The sequence below is a fragment of the Entelurus aequoreus genome, linkage group LG09 (genome assembly GCF_033978785.1).
Source record: "Entelurus aequoreus isolate RoL-2023_Sb linkage group LG09, RoL_Eaeq_v1.1, whole genome shotgun sequence".
NCBI lineage: Eukaryota > Metazoa > Chordata > Actinopteri > Syngnathiformes > Syngnathidae > Entelurus > Entelurus aequoreus.
This window is the reverse complement of record NC_084739.1, coordinates 71,101,951-71,119,969: the sequence shown is the minus strand read 5'-3', so window position 1 is coordinate 71,119,969 and position 18,019 is coordinate 71,101,951. Positions and strand designations below refer to the sequence as shown.

The following is an 18,019-nucleotide window of genomic DNA, read 5'->3' as shown; positions in this document are numbered from 1 at the left end:
TCTAGATTTCAAATATAATTCAGGGTTTCCAAGTATTTTAATGAGTGCCTTTTTAAAGGATTAAAGCCACAATTTGTAATAAATTGACTTTTTATGATATCAATCTATCTAATAGTAATAATAATAGATTTTATTGAGAAGCACTTTTTAAAAAAATCACACTTGACTTTAAACAATAAAAGTCAACTTAATAGAATTCCAAAAAAAAAGGTTAAACAGAAATTTTGATTATTTGTCAAAGCATTAAAGACAGAACAGATGTTAAACTGATAAATCATTGTTATAAATATTTAATTTATTTTTGTATTTAAAAAAAAAAAATATATATATATATATATATATATATATATATATATATATATATATATATATATATATATATATATATATATATATATATATATATATTCCACTGAAAAAGGCTTATAACAAAAAAGGTGTAAAATAAATGTGAACTAAATATAATAAAAGTTTGGTACATAGATTTCCCAGTATTATAAATATAATTACTTAATTTAAAAAATAAAAATAAAAATACAAAAGTCTTATAACCTCCCACAAAAATATTGCAAAAGTGTCCCGAAATGTGAAGTAAAAATAGGTCAAATGAAAATATTATTGGAAACGATTTAATATTTAAAAACAAACTCTTTTAACGTGGCACAATGCTGCTTATTGAAGTTGTATGCCAGTAGATTTCCTGTAGAAGGTTAAAGACACAGTACGTAAGTTTCACTTGTGGACCAGCCTGGACACTTCCGGTTAGCATTTAGCATTAGCACTAATTCTACTGTTGGGCGCTGTGTGCAGCGATCATCATTTCAACACAATAACGCACACAGGTCATGTTAGCATGTAGCAGCCGTTAGCTTCTGAGTGTTTGCTTTGTCTCAATTAGAAGAAGAAGTGCGTACGTATTGATATTAGTAATACTTGGGGGAGGATTCCATTTCAAACACAGCCTTCGTCTTTAAACAAACGGACATTTATGACCAGTGATCGTAATAACTTCGTTAGTAACAACGTTACTTTTACTAGTAACCAGTAATCTAATGAATTACTTTTAGGTCCGTTACAACGCCGTTAGCGGTTTTATGTGGACAACAAGACAGTGCAGCATGTTCAATGCAGGAAATATCTTTTTACTGGTGGAAGCAACAAGCAGTATCGCACTAAAATGAAGTTGATATCAAACAGGAAGAGGCGCCATCCCACAGCAGACAACAACACACACCATGGGAATATCAAACAACAAATCACTGATTGAAGTGACAAACTGGCCATCCAAACAATACCCCGTTTGTTGACAAGAAGAAATGACACATTCAATCTCTTTATTAAGCAAACGCAATCCGGTGAAAAGATTGAAAAAAAAGCTGGCGTCAGTGCTGCTAACTGCTAAAGCTTAACAAACACAGCTCCGTTGGAACGCTTGATGATGTCACACGTCACTAAGCAACAGGCCCCGCCTTTTAAAAGCACAGACGCACGCACACTGTGCTCTTGTATAATAGAAAGTACTTTATTGATCCCTGGGGAAATTCAGCACCACAGTTTGCTCACAATAAACACTTAGGTATTTTTTTACAGGTGAATAATATAAATACAGTCTATTATACAACATTATTCACATGTGAATAACATAAATACAGTCTATTATACAGCATTATTTACATGTGAATAACATAAACAGTCTATTATACAGCATTATTCACATGTGAATAACATAAATACAGTCTATTATACAGCATTATTTACATGTGAATAACATAAATAGTCTATTATACAGCATTATTCACATGTGAATAACATAAATACAGTCTATTATACATCATTATTCACATGTGAATAATATAAATACAGTCTATTATACAGCATTATTCACATGTGAATAACATAAATACAGTCTATTATACAGAATTATTTACATGTAAATAACAAATACAGTCTATTATACAGCATTATTCACATGTGAATAACATAAATACAGTCTATTATACAGCATTATTCATATGTGAATAACATAAATACAGTCTATTATACATCATTATTCACATGTGAATAATATAAATACAGTCTATTATACAGCATTATTCACATGTGAATAACATAAATGCAGTCTATTATACAGCATTATTCACATGTGAATAACATTAAAAAAAGTTTATTATACAGCATTATTCACATGTGAATAACATAAATACAGTCTATTATACAGCATTATTCACATGTGAATAACATAAAAAAAAGTTTATTATACAGCATTATTCACATGTGAATAACATAAATACAGTCTATTATACAGCATTATTCACATGTGAATAACATAAAAAAAAGTTTATTATACAGCATTATTCACATGTGAATAACATAAATACAGTCTATTATACAGCATTATTCACATGTGAATAACATAAATACAGTCTATTATACAGCATTATTCACATGTGAATAACATAAAAAAAAGTTTATTATACAGCATTATTCACATGTGAATAACATAAATACAGTCTATTATACAGCATTATTCACATGTGAATAACATAAAAAAAAGTTTATTATACAGCATTATTCACATGTGAATAACATAAATACAGTCTATTATACAGCATTATTCACATGTGAATAACATAAATACAGTCTATTATACAGCATTATTCACATGTGAATAATATAAATACAGTCTATTATACAGCATTATTCACATGTGAATAACATAAATACAGTCTATTATACAGCATTATTCACATGTGAATAACATAAATACAGTCTATTATACAGCATTATTCACATGTGAATAACATAAATACAGTCTATTATACAGCATTATTCACAAGTGAATAACACAAATACAGTCTATTATACAGCATTATTCACATGTGAATAACATAAATACAGTCTATTATACAGCATTATTAACATGTGAATAACATAAATACAGTCTATTATACAGCATTATTCACATGTGAATAACATAAATACAGTCTATTATACAGCATTATTCACATGTGAATAACATAAATACAGTCTATTATACAGCATTATTCACATGTGAATAATATAAATACAGTCTATTATACAGCATTATTCACATGTGAATAACATAAATACAGTCTATTATACAGCATTATTCACATGTGAATAACATAAATACAGTCTATTATACAGCATTATTCACATGTGAATAACATAAATACAGTCTATTATACAGCATTATTCACATGTGAATAACATAAATACAGTCTATTATACAGCATTATTCACAAGTGAATAACACAAATACAGTCTATTATACAGCATTATTCACATGTGAATAACATAAATACAGTCTATTATACAGCATTATTAACATGTGAATAACATAAATACAGTCTATTATACAGCATTATTCACATGTGAATAACATAAATACAGTCTATTATACAGCATTATTCACATGTGAATAACATAAATACAGTCTATTATACAGCATTATTAACATGTGAATAACATAAATACAGTCTATTATACAGCATTATTCACATGTGAATAACATAAATACAGTCTATTATACAGCATTATTCACATGTGAATAACATAAATACAGTCTATTATACAGCATTATTCACATGTGAATAACATAAATACAGTCTATTATACAGCATTATTCACATGTGAATAACATAAATACAGTCTATTATACAGCATTATTCACATGTGAATAACATAAATACAGTCTATTATACAGAATTATTCACATGTGAATAACATAAATACATACATGATACATTTAAGTACAGTCCAAAAGGAACATATACACTCTTTATATTAACCATCTCTCTATATGCCAGATATTTGAAAATGTTTCTTAAGTAGCGTCTAAATGACTTTCCCTCGTAAGTAACGACATTTGTTTGAGAGTAATTCCGTTAGGAATTCAGTTACTTTATTTGGTGAAGTACCTATGAGGAATGACTTTTCGGGAAGTAAGACAGTTGATGGCAAAGAGTAGTTGGCAGCCTGAGGGGTGCAACATTCTTCAGGAAGACACATTATGTCCGGGGCCACGGCGTGACAAGCGTGGTTGCGCAACAGCAACACGGCTGGCGTACCTCACCAGAACCCGTCTTTCCGGTTGCCTCCTAATCCTACTCGGTGTGACACGACACGGCCGGCAGGTGAACGAGTGCCAGCGACGTCCTCACGCCCCTTGTCTTGTCCGCAGGTGAGAAGCCGTACAGGTGCACGTGGGACAGCTGCGACTGGCGCTTCGCCCGCTCCGACGAGCTGACTCGCCACTACCGCAAACACACGGGCGCCAAACCCTTCCAGTGCGCCGTGTGCTCGCGCTCCTTCTCCCGCTCGGACCACCTGGCCCTGCACATGAAGAGGCACCAGAACTAGCACGTCACAAGCTCCCCACATTTTTCTGGTTTTCATTATTCGCAGCTCCTCCTGGTGGTGCTGGCCGGTACTTTCCTGGCTTTTTGTTTCCATCGGCAGCGCTTCCAAGTGGTGCTCTTCATACTTTTCCTGGTTTTTGTTTTTGTTTTGACCATTTCCGCAGCTCCACCTGGTGGTGCTGCCCGCTACTATAGGTGCGGTGGGAACAAAGACGGTAAAGTAATATTCTCCACACGGACTGGCTTTTTACACACGGAAGAAGAAGAAAGAGGTGTGCAGTTCTGGTGTGGCTGGAATGAAAGCACTTAACTCTCACTTGAAACTTTTTCCTTCATTCGCAAACCAAACGTTTGTTTTCACGCCAGGTTTTGTTACTTCCTACTACCAAACGGTTTGCACTAGAAATGAGTCGAATGGTTCATTGATGTGGAGGCACAGAAGGAAGGAAAAGGGCGGACATATGGAAGGATTTTTTCTTTTTTATTTCAGCCAGAGAACAAGGAGGGGGAGGAGGGGGGTTGGGGGGGGGTTGCTAAAGAGCAGCAATTAGCTGATCAATTATTCATTTTGTCTTTTAGCGAGCAGACAAAAAAAAAAGGTCTCATCCTTGGCGGCGTATCCTCCGAGCTTCTTTTTGAACCAAAGTGGATCATCTCCTTTTTGAAAGTGCCTCTAGTCTGAGTAAAATAGTAGCTGTGATGCACTGAGACTTGAATGACGCGGTCGTCTGTCCACATGTTTCCTTTGTGTCCGCCCTCCCCAAGATGGCCGCCACGTTTGCGTGTTCACCCAGACAATATAGCACTGTTAACTGTTATCATCTATTTATTTGTGTAACCCCTCGTCTTCTGCGGCCCCCAGCAAAAAAATGCCTTAATGTAAATACATATTGATGCACTGTAAATAATTTGTTTTGTTTTTTTTAGCTTTGTTTTGTAAACAAAAGGGCAAAAGGAGGAAACTGCCCTGCATTCAAACTGATTTTTGTTTTCATGCAATTGTTTTATATTTTTGTCTTTGTTAATTGTTTTTTTTTTCCCATTGGTAAACGTTCCAAAGACTTGTTTTTTTCTTCAACTGAGTGAAACCTAATAAAAAATCAACTGACACTTTTAAGGATGCGTCGCCCTTGTTTCTTTACATCCTATTTTAGTCACTGTTTTTTGGCTTTTTACAACTGTCAGCTGTCATAATGCTATGTTAGCATAACTTTTAATGTTTGCGTATGGAAAATGAGAGGTCTCTGGAGAGGAGTTTTTTTCAATATCTAAAAAAACCCGAGGAGTTTGCATGACAGTACAGTATTTAAATTGTAGGGTTTACAGTATTTTTGGGAGTATAAGTCGCTCCGGAGTATAAGTCGCACCAGCGGGAAATGCATAATAAAGAAGGAAAAATACATATATAAGTCGCACTGGAGTATAAGTCGCATTTTTTGGGGAAATGTATTTGCTAAAAGCCAACAGCAAGAATAGACATTTGAAAGGCAATTTAAAATGTCTAAAGAATAGTGAACAACAGGCTGAATAAGTGTACGTTATATGAGGCATAAATAACCAACTGGTATGTTAACGTAACATATTATGGTAAGAGTCATTCAAATAACTATAACATATAGAACATGCTATACGTTTACCAAACAATCTGTCACTCCTAATCGCTAAATCCCATGAAATCTTATACGTCTAGTCTCTTACGTGAATGACATCAATAATATTATTGGATATTTTACGCTAATGTGTTCATCATTTCACACATAAGTCGCTCCTGAGTATAAGTCGCAAACTATGAAAAAAACTGCGACTTATAGTCCGAAAAATACGGTACTTTTTTTTTCCAAGGATGTTCATCTTTTTTATGCATTTAAATATTATTAAAACATGTGTTCTATCATCATAAAATGTTAAAAGTTACATTTTTACCCATCATGCAAGTACAAAAATATAGTTTGTGATGTTCTTTATGCTCTAATATCCATTGTCCAATCAAAACATCAACACTTTTGTTCGGTCCGAGTCGCTCCCCCTCCCCCAACGTGGACCTCGGCACTCTGACCCCGTATCTCAGCGACTGTGTCACAAACCTGGGGGTAAAGTTCCACTCAGATTTGAAATTCCAAAAACAAATCAGCAGCGTCGTACAAAAAAGCTTTTACCAATTACGCCAAATAGCGAAAGTGAAACCGCTTCTATCAGGACATGATCTCGAGGAATTAATCCACGCCTTTATCTCGACTCGTCTAGACTACTGCAGCGCCCTGTATGTAGGCATTAGCCAGGCCTGCAGCTGGTGCACAACTCTGCTGCTCGTCTGCTAACACAGACCCGCAGACGTTAGCACATCACCCCTATATTAGCGTCCCTTCACTGGCTCCCAGTGCGTTACCCAAACAATTTTAAACTCCTTCTATTTGTTTTTAAATGTCTAAACAACCTCGCGCCAACATATCTCTCCGACCTCCTTCAGCCTTACTGCCCCACCCGATCCCTAAGATCAGCCGATCAGCTGCTACTGACGGTCCCGGACACAAGGCTGAAGCTTAGAGGTGACAGAGCTTTCGCCGCTGCTGCTCCCAAGCTCTGGAACGACCTACCTCTGAGTGTTAGACAAGCCTCCTCTCTTCCTGTTTTTAAATCTCTCTTCAAAACATACTTTTATTCCATGGCTTTTAACACTGAGTGATCTCCATCCTGCTATGGCATCCCATAATACACCTGCTGTGAACCTGTTTTTATGTTCTATTTATTTTAGTTATTTATTTTTTATCGTGCTCTGTTTGTGTTGTGATGTGTTTGCTCGTTTCTCTTGTTATCTTTCATTAAATGTGCTTTATAAATAAAGTTGATTTGATTTCATTTGACTTTTGATACTTTAGTCATTAGAGGTAATCAGAGGTGGGTAGTAACGCGTTACATTTTACTCCGTAAAAGTGACGTTTAAGTAACTTTTTGAAAAACTTGTACTTGTCGGAGTAGTTTTGATGTAACATACTTTTTTCCTTTTACTTGACAATTTTTGTGAAGAAGAAACGCTACTTTTACTGCGTTACATTAAGTTCAATTGCGATCGTTACATTTATTTATATCACCATTATTTATAATTATCGATTAAGGCTTTTTTTTAAAATGTTTTTTTATTTTTATTTTTTAATTGCACAACAAACATACATTTATAATTCACACAAAAGTCAAAGCACTTTCAACATCAAGGAAAGAAAACAAAAGCAAATACAGATAGAGTATTAAATATTAAATGTGCATAAATGTAAAATATATGTAGAATATATTTATATTATTCATATATTATATATATAATACATTATATATATTATATTATTTATCATTATTATTGTGTATTGTGAGCGAACTGTGGTGCTGAATTCCCCCCAGGGATCAATAAAGTACTTTCTATTCTATTCTAAATATTAATAAATAATGATAATAATAAAAAAATATGAAAAATAAAAGAGAGGGCTACCTAAATGACTTTACATGTTTTTAAAAAAGATATCTGAAATGATTTTTTTTTATTTAAACGGGACTAGCAGATCCATTCCATGTGTCATACTTGATCATTTCGCGATATTGCCATATTTTTGCTGAAAGGATTTAGTATAGAACATCGACGATAAAGTTCGCAACTTTTGCTCGCTGATAAAAAAAAGCCTTGCCTGTAGCGGAAGTAGCGTGACGTCACAGGAGCTAGTATTCCTCACAATTCCCCGTTGTTTACAATGCAGCGAGAGAGATTCGGACCGAGAAAGTGACGATTACCCCATTAATTTGAGCGAGGATGAAAGATTCGTGGATGAGGAACGTTACAGTGAAGGACTTGAGAGGCAGTGCAGGACGTATCTTTTTTCGCTCTGACCGTAACTTAGGTACAAGCTGGCTCATTGGATTCCACACTCTCTCCTTTTTTCTACTGTGGATCACGGATTTGTATGTTAAACCACCTGGGATACTATATCCTCTTGAAAATGAGAGTCGAGAACGCGAAATGGACATTCAGTGCCTTTTATCTCCACGACAATACATCGGCAAAATGCTTTAGCTACAAGCTAACGTGATAGCATCGTGCTTAACTGCATATAGAAACAAAAAAATAAACCCCTGACTGGAAGGATAGATAGAAAATCAACAATACTATTAAACCGTGGACATGTAACTACACGATTAATGCTTTCCAGACTGGCGAAGGTTAACAATGCTGTGCTAACGACGCCATTGAAGCTAACTTAGCAACCGGACCGCACAGAGCTATGCTAAAAACATTAGCTCTCCACCTACGCCAGCCAGCCCTCATCTGCTCATCAACACCCGTGCTCACCTGCGTTCCAGCGATCGGCAGAAGGACGAAGGACTTCACCCGATGCGTTTGGCGACCCGGAGACGTAGGAAGTCAAGGTGAGGTCGGCGGCTAGCGCTCCAACAAAGTCCTCCTGGTTGTGTTGCTGTAGTCCGCTGCTAATACACTGATCCCACCTACAACTGTCTTCTTTGCAGCCTTCATTGTTCATCAAACAAATTGCAAAAGATGTCCAGAATACTGTGGAATTATGAAATGAAAACAGAGCTTTTTGTATAGGATTCTACGGGGTACCATAACTTCCGTTATACTGACTTTGTCACGCGCATACGTCATCATACCGCGACGTTTCAGCCAGATATTTCCCGGGAAATTTAAAATGTCACTTTATAAGTTAACCCGGCCGTATTGGCATGTGTTGCAATGTTAAGATTTCATCATTGATATATAAACTATCAGACTGCGTGGTCGCTAGTAGTGGCTTTCAGTAGGCCTTTAAGGGCTTTTGTGCTGTATAATTGTAAGCCAACTAGAAAATGTAGGCCTAACTTTCATAAATCAACATTTATGTAGAACATTTTTTGTCTGGAGCATAATAATGTTGACAACGTTACTGTCCTTTATAAAAATACCAAATGTGATCTCTTCTATAGAGAACTTTTCATAGTTTTTCATAGTTAATTAAGGCTTGCAAAGACAAATCCATGTGTCAGCGAGTCTTCTTCCGGCAGTTACTGTCACGTGACGCCACTTAATGACAATCTCAAACAAACACAAGACGTCTTGAGATAAAGTCATAAAAAAGTTTCTTAAGCGCAAAAAAATATGACTAAAGTGGTGAAGCAGCGACATTTAAAATACACTACTTTTTAAAGTTGACCAGACACATTAGGTAGATTTGCACAAAGAATTTGCATCGGATCTGTATCGCCGATACCATCCAACATTTTATTCAGTATCAGATTGGAAAGAAAATCAGTGGTATCGCACATCACTGTTAACCACCGCGTTATCCCGATACCAATATTTTGGAACCGGTACAAAAATGTGTTTCGATACTTTTTGATATTTTTCAAATGAAGGATACCACATAAAAAAGTAATTGTTTTAACAGAAAATGTTACGACAAATTAAACATTTGTTTCGTCTCGCAATCAAAGAACAATCTGGCCCTAAATAACATTCACATTTGAATCGTGCTTCTTATTCAACCCGATTCTAAATCGATGCATAATTTTCAAAATGGATTAAAATATGTATCTATTTTTTAAAATAGATTTTTATAAAATAGCGTTTTTTGTTGTTGTAAGAATCACTTTTTAAAATAAGTTTTTAAGCTGTCTCCAAGCAACCAGAAGGTCCTAATTTGGTTGCTGTTGATGCAGTAACATGTTGTCATTCTATTATTTTGTACACATTATGAGGGACAAACTGTAAAAAATGTATTATTAATCTACTTGTTCATTTACTGTTAATATCTGCTTATTTTCTGTTTGAACATGTTCTATCTACACTTCTGTTCAAATGTAATAATCACTTATTCTTCTCTTCTTTGATACTTGACATTAGTTTTGGATGATACCACACATTTAGGTATGGATGTGATACCAAGTAGTTACAGGATCATACATTGGTCATATTCAAAGTCCTCATGTGTCCAGGGACGTATTTACTGACTTTATAAACATAATATAAACCTTTATGGTTATAATACGTCCATTCTCTATCTTCCTTCTCCACACTGTTTCTGCTTGTCCAGCAATGTCCCCACGGCTTCTTGTCATTTACATCTGAATCGTGATTCGTATACATCCCGATTCTAAATCAAATGATAATTTTCTTTTAGCCATGTAGACCACGTCCAGGAAAGCCACAATGTTGGCCAAATTTGGACAAATGTGTGATAAAACATTCATTTGTCTTGTTTACCATGTAGGACCAAATCCAAAAGTGTTCTCCAGTTGCCTAGCCGGGCATATTTGGCAGGAGAAATGCTGGCAAGAAAGTATTTGAAGTGAGGAAGATGATAGTCGCACAATGAAGTCAAGTCACTTACTTGCTGCTGACCAGAACCAGAATGTGTGTGACGGTCCATTACATCCTCCACTGGGGATTAAAAAGTGCATTTTGTATTATTTGCACAGCTAAGCTGTTTATATTACGTACAAATAATATTTTTCGATTTGATTTGTTATGTAATTCTGTGCTACTTAAAGGCCTACTGAAAGCCACTACTAGCGACCACGCAGTCTGATAGTTTATATATCAATACTCTGGACAACCAGCACTTCATCCGTGGCCACCGGACCTGTGCAACTCCCCCTCCAAAAGGGAGAGGGGAGCAGAGGAGAAAAGAAAAGAAAAGAAACGGCAGATCAACTGGTCTAAAAAGGGAGTCTATTTAAAGGCTAGAGTATACAAATGAGTTTTAAGATGAGACTTAAATGCTTCTACTGAGGTAGGATCTCTAACTTTTTAGAGCCCCAACAGAAAACGCTCTATAGCCCGCAGACTTTTTTTGGGCTCTGGGAATCACTAATAAGCCGGAGTTCTTTGAACGCAGATTTCTTGTCGGGACATATGGTACAATACAATCGGCAAGATAGGCAGGAGCTAGACCGTGTAGTATTTTATACGTAAGTAGTAAAACCTTAAAGTGGCATCTTAGGTGCACAGGAAGCCAGTGCAAGTGAGCCAGTATAGGTATATATGTATGTATGTATGTATGTATATAAAGGTATATACAGTATAGGCGTAATATGATCAAACTTTCTTGTTTTTGTCAAAAGTCTAGCAGCCGCATTTTGTACCATCTGTAATCTTTTAATGCTAGACATAGGGAGGCCCCAAAATAAAACGTTACAGTAATCGAGACGAGATGTAACGAACGCATGGATAATGATCTCAGCGTCGCTTGTGGACAAAATGGAACGAATTTTAGCGATATTACGGAGATGAAAGAAGGCCGTTTTAGTAACACTCTTAATGTGTGACTCAAACGAGAGAGTTGGGTCGAAGATAATACCCAGATTCTTTACCGAGTCGCCTTGTGTAATTGTTTGCTTGTCAAATGTTAAGGTGGTATTATTAAATAGATGTTGGTGTCGAGCAGGACCGATAATCAGCATTTCCGTTTTCTTAGCGTTGAGTTGCAAAAAGTTAGCGGACATCCATTGTTTAATTTCATTAAGACACGCCTCCAGCTGACTACAATCCGGCGTGTTGGTCAGCTTTAGGGGCATGTAGAGTTGGGTGTCATCAGCATAACAGTGGAAGCCAACACCGTATTTGCGTATGATGTCACCTAGCGGCAGCATTCAATATACTAACAGCATTTCATGATTAATATTTATAAATGAAGATTCCTAATAAATGACACTAGAATAAGCACACATTTGATTGGTAAATCATAGTGTAACCACCTGGAATGACACTTTATGTGTGGTGTTGGAGTTGTCCCACTTTTTGTGTGTCTGTAAACGCATCACTGGCTAAGTGCCATATGTGCACGTGTTGGCGCAAGTGAGAAAGAGCGAGCGGGTGCTGTTGATACAACAAAGTTGCTTTTGGTCTGGTTTGTACTGCAGAAAATGACCACTTTTGCTAGATGTCATTTTTTTAACTAATGTTTTGGTGATGTGTTTATGTCCGACAATAAAGACTTTTGCTCCGTAAAGTGATGGATGGAATTCGTGTCCTCAAAGCGTCTCGACAGACGTTACAATATTTGAACAAGGATGACGAAAACCGTTTTCTCTGTCGTGTCCGTGTCATGTCGAAAATTGTTATGCGCTTATTTTTTTATTTGATTTTGTGCGTGGCATAGATTTGCCGTGCGCAGAGGACGCTTGAGCAGTGCGCAATTGCACAGGTGCGCACCTTACAGGGAACGTTGTTGTCAAGTCAAGTCAAGTCAAGTCAACTTTATTTATATAGCACATTTTCAACAACTTTTTAGATTGCACCAAAGTGCTTTACAGGTTAAAAAAGCATGGAGCAAACAAAAAACCAACAAAAAAAAAAACAACTAAGCAAAACAAAAAAAAACAAACAAAGAACATAAACAATGAGTGTGCTAAACAAGATAATGCAAATGCAATACGGTAAAAGGGGTCGAATAAAAAGTTTAAAAAAATTTGCAGAATAAAAAAATAAATAAATAAATAAATTTTTTTTTAAAAAAGTATGCCCTACGTCCGTGTTTTACCGGATATGTACCACTGCGTAGAGCGGCGTTTTAAAAAGTCATTAATATTACTTTTTGAAACCCATACCGATCATTTCCGATATTACATTGTAAAGCATTTATCGACATCTCTAATTATAACCGATCTTTTTTGTAACACCGTTAATGAACGACGTGTACTTTTGTACTTTGAGCATTTCAAGACGTGCGGCGAGGCCTGGAAACTGCCGCACGATCATAGCGGGCCCTTCCAAACGAGCCTGGCCGAGGTTTCCGTAACGAAACAAGTGGGGGACAGAACCAAACTGCTGGGACCTAAACTGTGGTGAAGGAGGAGGAGGAGGAGGAGGAGGAGATCAATGGTCTGACTCGGGAGCGTCCGCTAACCTTCAGGAGCACCCTGGCTGCTCTGCAAACAATAAGCCTTTTATATCCCAGCAAGAGACAATGGACAAGAAAATAAAGTCCAGCAGCACTCTGGGAACAGTGTGGGGAAATCCCACTGCATCCGACTACACACACACACACACACACGCACACACAAACACACACACACACACACACAAGCTCATAGCGCATATGTTCTTGGTTTAAGGCCTAGATGTGACTCAGGGTCCTGTGCTGTAATGCGCCTCAGATGTCCAACAACAGAAAGAGAAAGCGAGGAACAATCTAAACAAAAGAATCTCAGGGGGGAGCCAATCAGCCTCTTCCGTCTTTTCCTCCTCCGCTCACTTCATTTCTTTTTTTTCCACCTCCTCCTCCTCACTCTCTTCGTCTTTCATGCGCCGCCACCCTTTTCGTGTCGGGAGCGGACGCCGACCTCCCCGCCGGCCCTGTCGTCCTCTCACCTGCAACCAGCGCACGCAGGCTGAGTCGCAGGTGTGTGTGTGTGTGTGTGTGTGTGTGTGTGTGTGTGTGTGTGTGTCGGACAACAAACATAAAACACTCTGAGTGGTGATGAGTGAGTGGGAGCTACCGGTTCATGTTTGGGATCAGCTCATTTACCATCACACATCTGAAAGAAGGCTTCTGCCTCCGCTGTGCTGCGTTGGTGTGATTCCCAGTTTGACTTTATATATATATATATATATATATATATATATATATATATATATATATATATATATATATATATTTATGTGTGTGTGTGTGTGTGTGTGTGTGTGAAGGTAGGTGTAATGTTTCCAGTGCTCCTCTCTTGGAAGAGACCACCCACTCGGAAGACCAATAGAATGACCACGGGGAGCCCGGATAGACACACACACACACACACACACACACACACACACACACACACACACACACACACACACACACACACACACACACACACACACACACACACACACACACACACACACACACACACACACACACATACATGTCTTGCCTACTTTGTGTGGACCCACGTTTAGTTAGTAGGTTGTGAGGGCCCCCCTTTCCACTATAGCTAGAATGATGAAAAAATATATATCTAGCCCTAGATGGGAGTAGAGAGTTGCAACCAGGGATGTCCGATAATGGCTTTTCGCCGATATCCGATATTCCGATATTGTCCAACTCTTTAATTACCGATACCGATATCAACCGATATATGCAGTCGTGGAATTAACACATTATTATGCCTAATTTGGACAACCAGGTATGGTGAAGATAAGGTACTTTTTAAAAAAATTAATAAAATAAGATAAATAAATTAAAAACATTTTCTTGAATAAAAAAGAAAGTAAAACAATATAAAAACAGTTACATAGAAACTAGTAATGAATGAAAATGAGTAAAATTAACTGTTAAAGGTTAGTACTATTAGTGGAGCAGCAGCACGCACAATCATGTGTGCTTACGGACTGTATCCCTTGCAGACTGTATTGATATATATTGATATATAATGTAGGAAGCAGAATATTAATAACAGAAAGAAACAACCCTTTTGTGTGAATGGGTGTAAATGGGGGAGGGAGTTTTTTTGGGGTTGGAGCACTAATTGTAAGTGTATCTTGTGTTTTTTATGTTGATTTAAAAATTAAAAAAAAAACAAAAAAAAACAAAAAAACGATACCGATAATATTTTTTTTGGGTTGGTGCACTAATCGTAAGTGTATCTTGTGTTTTTTATGTTGATTTAATTTAAAAAAAATAATAATAATTAAAAAAAAACGATACCGATAATATTTTTTTTGGGTTGGTGCACTAATCGTAAGTGTATCTTGTGTTTTTTATGTTGATTCAATTAAAAAAAAACAAAAAAAAAAACGATACCGATAATAAAAAAAAACGATACCAATAATTAAATTTTAAAACATTTATCGGACATCCCTAGTTGCAACCTCACTTCAGAATGCGAAACACACAAAGTAAAAAAAATATTTTACTTCTGTAGTTGTGAGGACCAGGCAAATGTCCTCACAAGTTAAAAGATCCTCACAGAAAGGGTGGTTTATCAAGTGTATGTCCACACAAGGATGGTGAGACAAGTGCACACACACACACACACACACACACACACACACACACACACACACACACACACACACACACACACACACACACACACACACACACACACACACACACACACACACACACACACACACACACACACACACACACACACATACACCCTGCCTGATATTCTCAGAATAGAACATGTTGTTATCAGAATTTGGAACGATCTCGCAGAGTTGAGAAAAATAAGTGACTCTAGTGCGGCTTTCAAGTTGTAAAGAGGACTGGAGCACGCCGCACTTCTTAAGGACCTGCTGGCAGAACGTTAGTCAAAGATCCTTTAAAATACTTTTTTTGGGGACATACAGTACTCCAAAGATGCCAGTCAAAGATCCTCTCTGCCCAGAGGCGGGTAGTCACGCGCTACATTTACTTCGTCACGTTAACTTAAAGGCCTACTGAAATGAATTGTTTTTATTTAAACGGGGATAGATAGATCCATTCTATGTGTCATACTTGATCATTTCGCGATATTGCCATATTTTTGCTGAAAGGATTTAGTAGAGAACATCGATGATAAAGTTCGCAACTTTTGGTCGCTGATAAAAAAAAGCCTTGCCCGTACCGGAAGTAGCGTGACGTCAAAAGCTGGAGTGCTGCTCACATTTCCCCGTTGTTTACACCAGCAGCGAGAGAGATTCGGACCAAGAAAGCGACGATTACCCCATTAATTTGAGCCAGGATGAAAGATTTGTGGATGAGGAAAGTGAGAGTGAAGGACTACAGTGCAGTGCAGGACGTATCTTTTTTCACTCTGACTGTAACTTAGGTACAAGCTGGCTCATTGGATTCCACACTCTCTCCTTTTTCTATTGTGGATCACAGATTTGTATTTTAAACCACCTCGGACACTATATCCTCTTGAAAATGAGAGTCGAGAACGCGAAATGGACATTCACAGTGACTTTTATCTCCACGACAATACATCGGTGAAACACTTTAGCTACGGAGCTAACGTGATAGCATCGGGCTCAAATGCAGATAGAAACAAAATAAATAAATCCCTGACTGGAAGGATAGACAGAAGATCAACAATACTATTAAACCGTGGACATGTAAATACACGGTTAATGCTTTCCAGCCTGGTGAAGCTTAACAATGCTGTTGCTAACGACGCCATTGAAGCTAACTTAGCAACACGACCTCACAGAGCTATGCTAAAAACATTAGCGCTCCACCTACGCCAGCCAGCCCTCATCTGCTCATCAACACCCGTGCTCACCTGCGTTCCAGCGATCGACGGAAGGACAAAGGACTTCACCCGGTCATCCGTGGGGTCGGCGGCTAGCGTCGGCTAGCGCGTCTGCTATCCAAGTCAAAGTCCTCCTGGTTGTGTTGCTGCAGCCAGCCGCTAATACACCGATCCCACCTACAGCTTTCTTCTTTGCAGTCTCCATTGTTCATTAAACAAATTGCAAAAGATTCACCAACACAGATGTCCAGAATACTGTGGAATTGTGAGATGAAAACAGAGCTTTTTTGTATTGGATTCAAAGGTGTACCAATACTTCCGTTTAACTAGTGATGTCACACGCATACGTCATCATACATAGACGTTTTCAACCGGAAGTTTAGCGGGAAATTTAAAATTGCACTTTATAAGTTAACCCATCATTGAAATATAAACTATCAGACTGCGTGGTCGGTAAGTGACTTTTTGGATAGGTTGTACAGCTTCCATCCATCCATTTTCTACCACTTGTCCCTTTCGAGGTTGCAGCGGGTGCTGCAGCCTATCTCAGCTGCATTCAGGCGGTAAGCGGGGTACACCCTGGACAAGTCGCCACCTCATCGCAGGGCCAACACAGATTGTACTTGTCAGAGTTAAGTTAAAGTACCAATGATTGTCACACACACACACACTAGTTGTGGCGAAATTTGTCCTCTGCATTTGACCCATCACCCTTGTTCACCCCCTAGGAGGCGAGGGGAGCAGTGAGCAGCAGCGGTGGCCGCACCTGGGAATCGTTTTTGGTGATTTAACCCCCAATTCCAACCCTTGATGCTGAGTGCCAAGCAGGGAGGTAATGGCTCCCATTTTTATAGTCTTTGGTATGACTCGGCCGGGGTTTGAACTCACAACCTACCCATCTCAGGGCGGACACTCTAACCACTAGGCCACTGAGTAGTTGTTTTAATGTAACATACTTTTAACTTTCAGGCCCTGTCTACACTAAGCCGGATAACCCCTTAAACGAATAATTATTGAGCCTAAACCCCGTTTCAGCCACACTAAACCATCGTTTAAGGTTTCCCTCCTTGGATAATTTTTACACTGGTAAGTGCGCCGTGTATTTCTTGAATCTCCGTCTCTTAGCTTGGTATGGACTCATCGATCGTTTACAGACTGAGTTCGGAGAAGAAGTAACGCCAGAAAGACTGCACAGGAAGTGACGTCAGAAAGAACGTAAACACTAGAAAATACCACCAATCTGTTTCACTGGATTCAGAATAAAACCAAATTCTATCTTACAATCTTTATCTTCATCATTTATTTCAACTTTATGTCATTCAAGTATGAAATTTTTAACTGTAATTAATTTAATTGACAAGCAATTCTATTATGGTCATACTCTTGTTTGCTAGCGGCTACGATTTCAGTACTATTGAAGATTTTTGCTCCTTCTCAACTCT

At 37.6% G+C, this 18,019-nt stretch overlaps 1 protein-coding gene across 6 annotated transcripts in view; it reads left to right on the top strand.

Annotated features, from left to right (window-relative positions):
• Positions 1 to 4,882, top strand: part of klf5a (Kruppel like factor 5a) — a 24,207-nt gene extending 19,325 nt beyond the window's left edge. For all 6 annotated transcript variants that reach the window (XM_062059296.1, XM_062059293.1, XM_062059297.1 and 3 more), the window contains one exon: positions 4,205 to 4,882. In XM_062059296.1, the coding sequence (XP_061915280.1) occupies positions 4,205 to 4,383 (179 nt within the window). In that variant the 3' untranslated portion in view covers positions 4,384 to 4,882. The remainder of the gene's footprint in view (positions 1 to 4,204) is intronic.
• Positions 4,883 to 18,019: the final 13,137 nt, after the last annotated feature.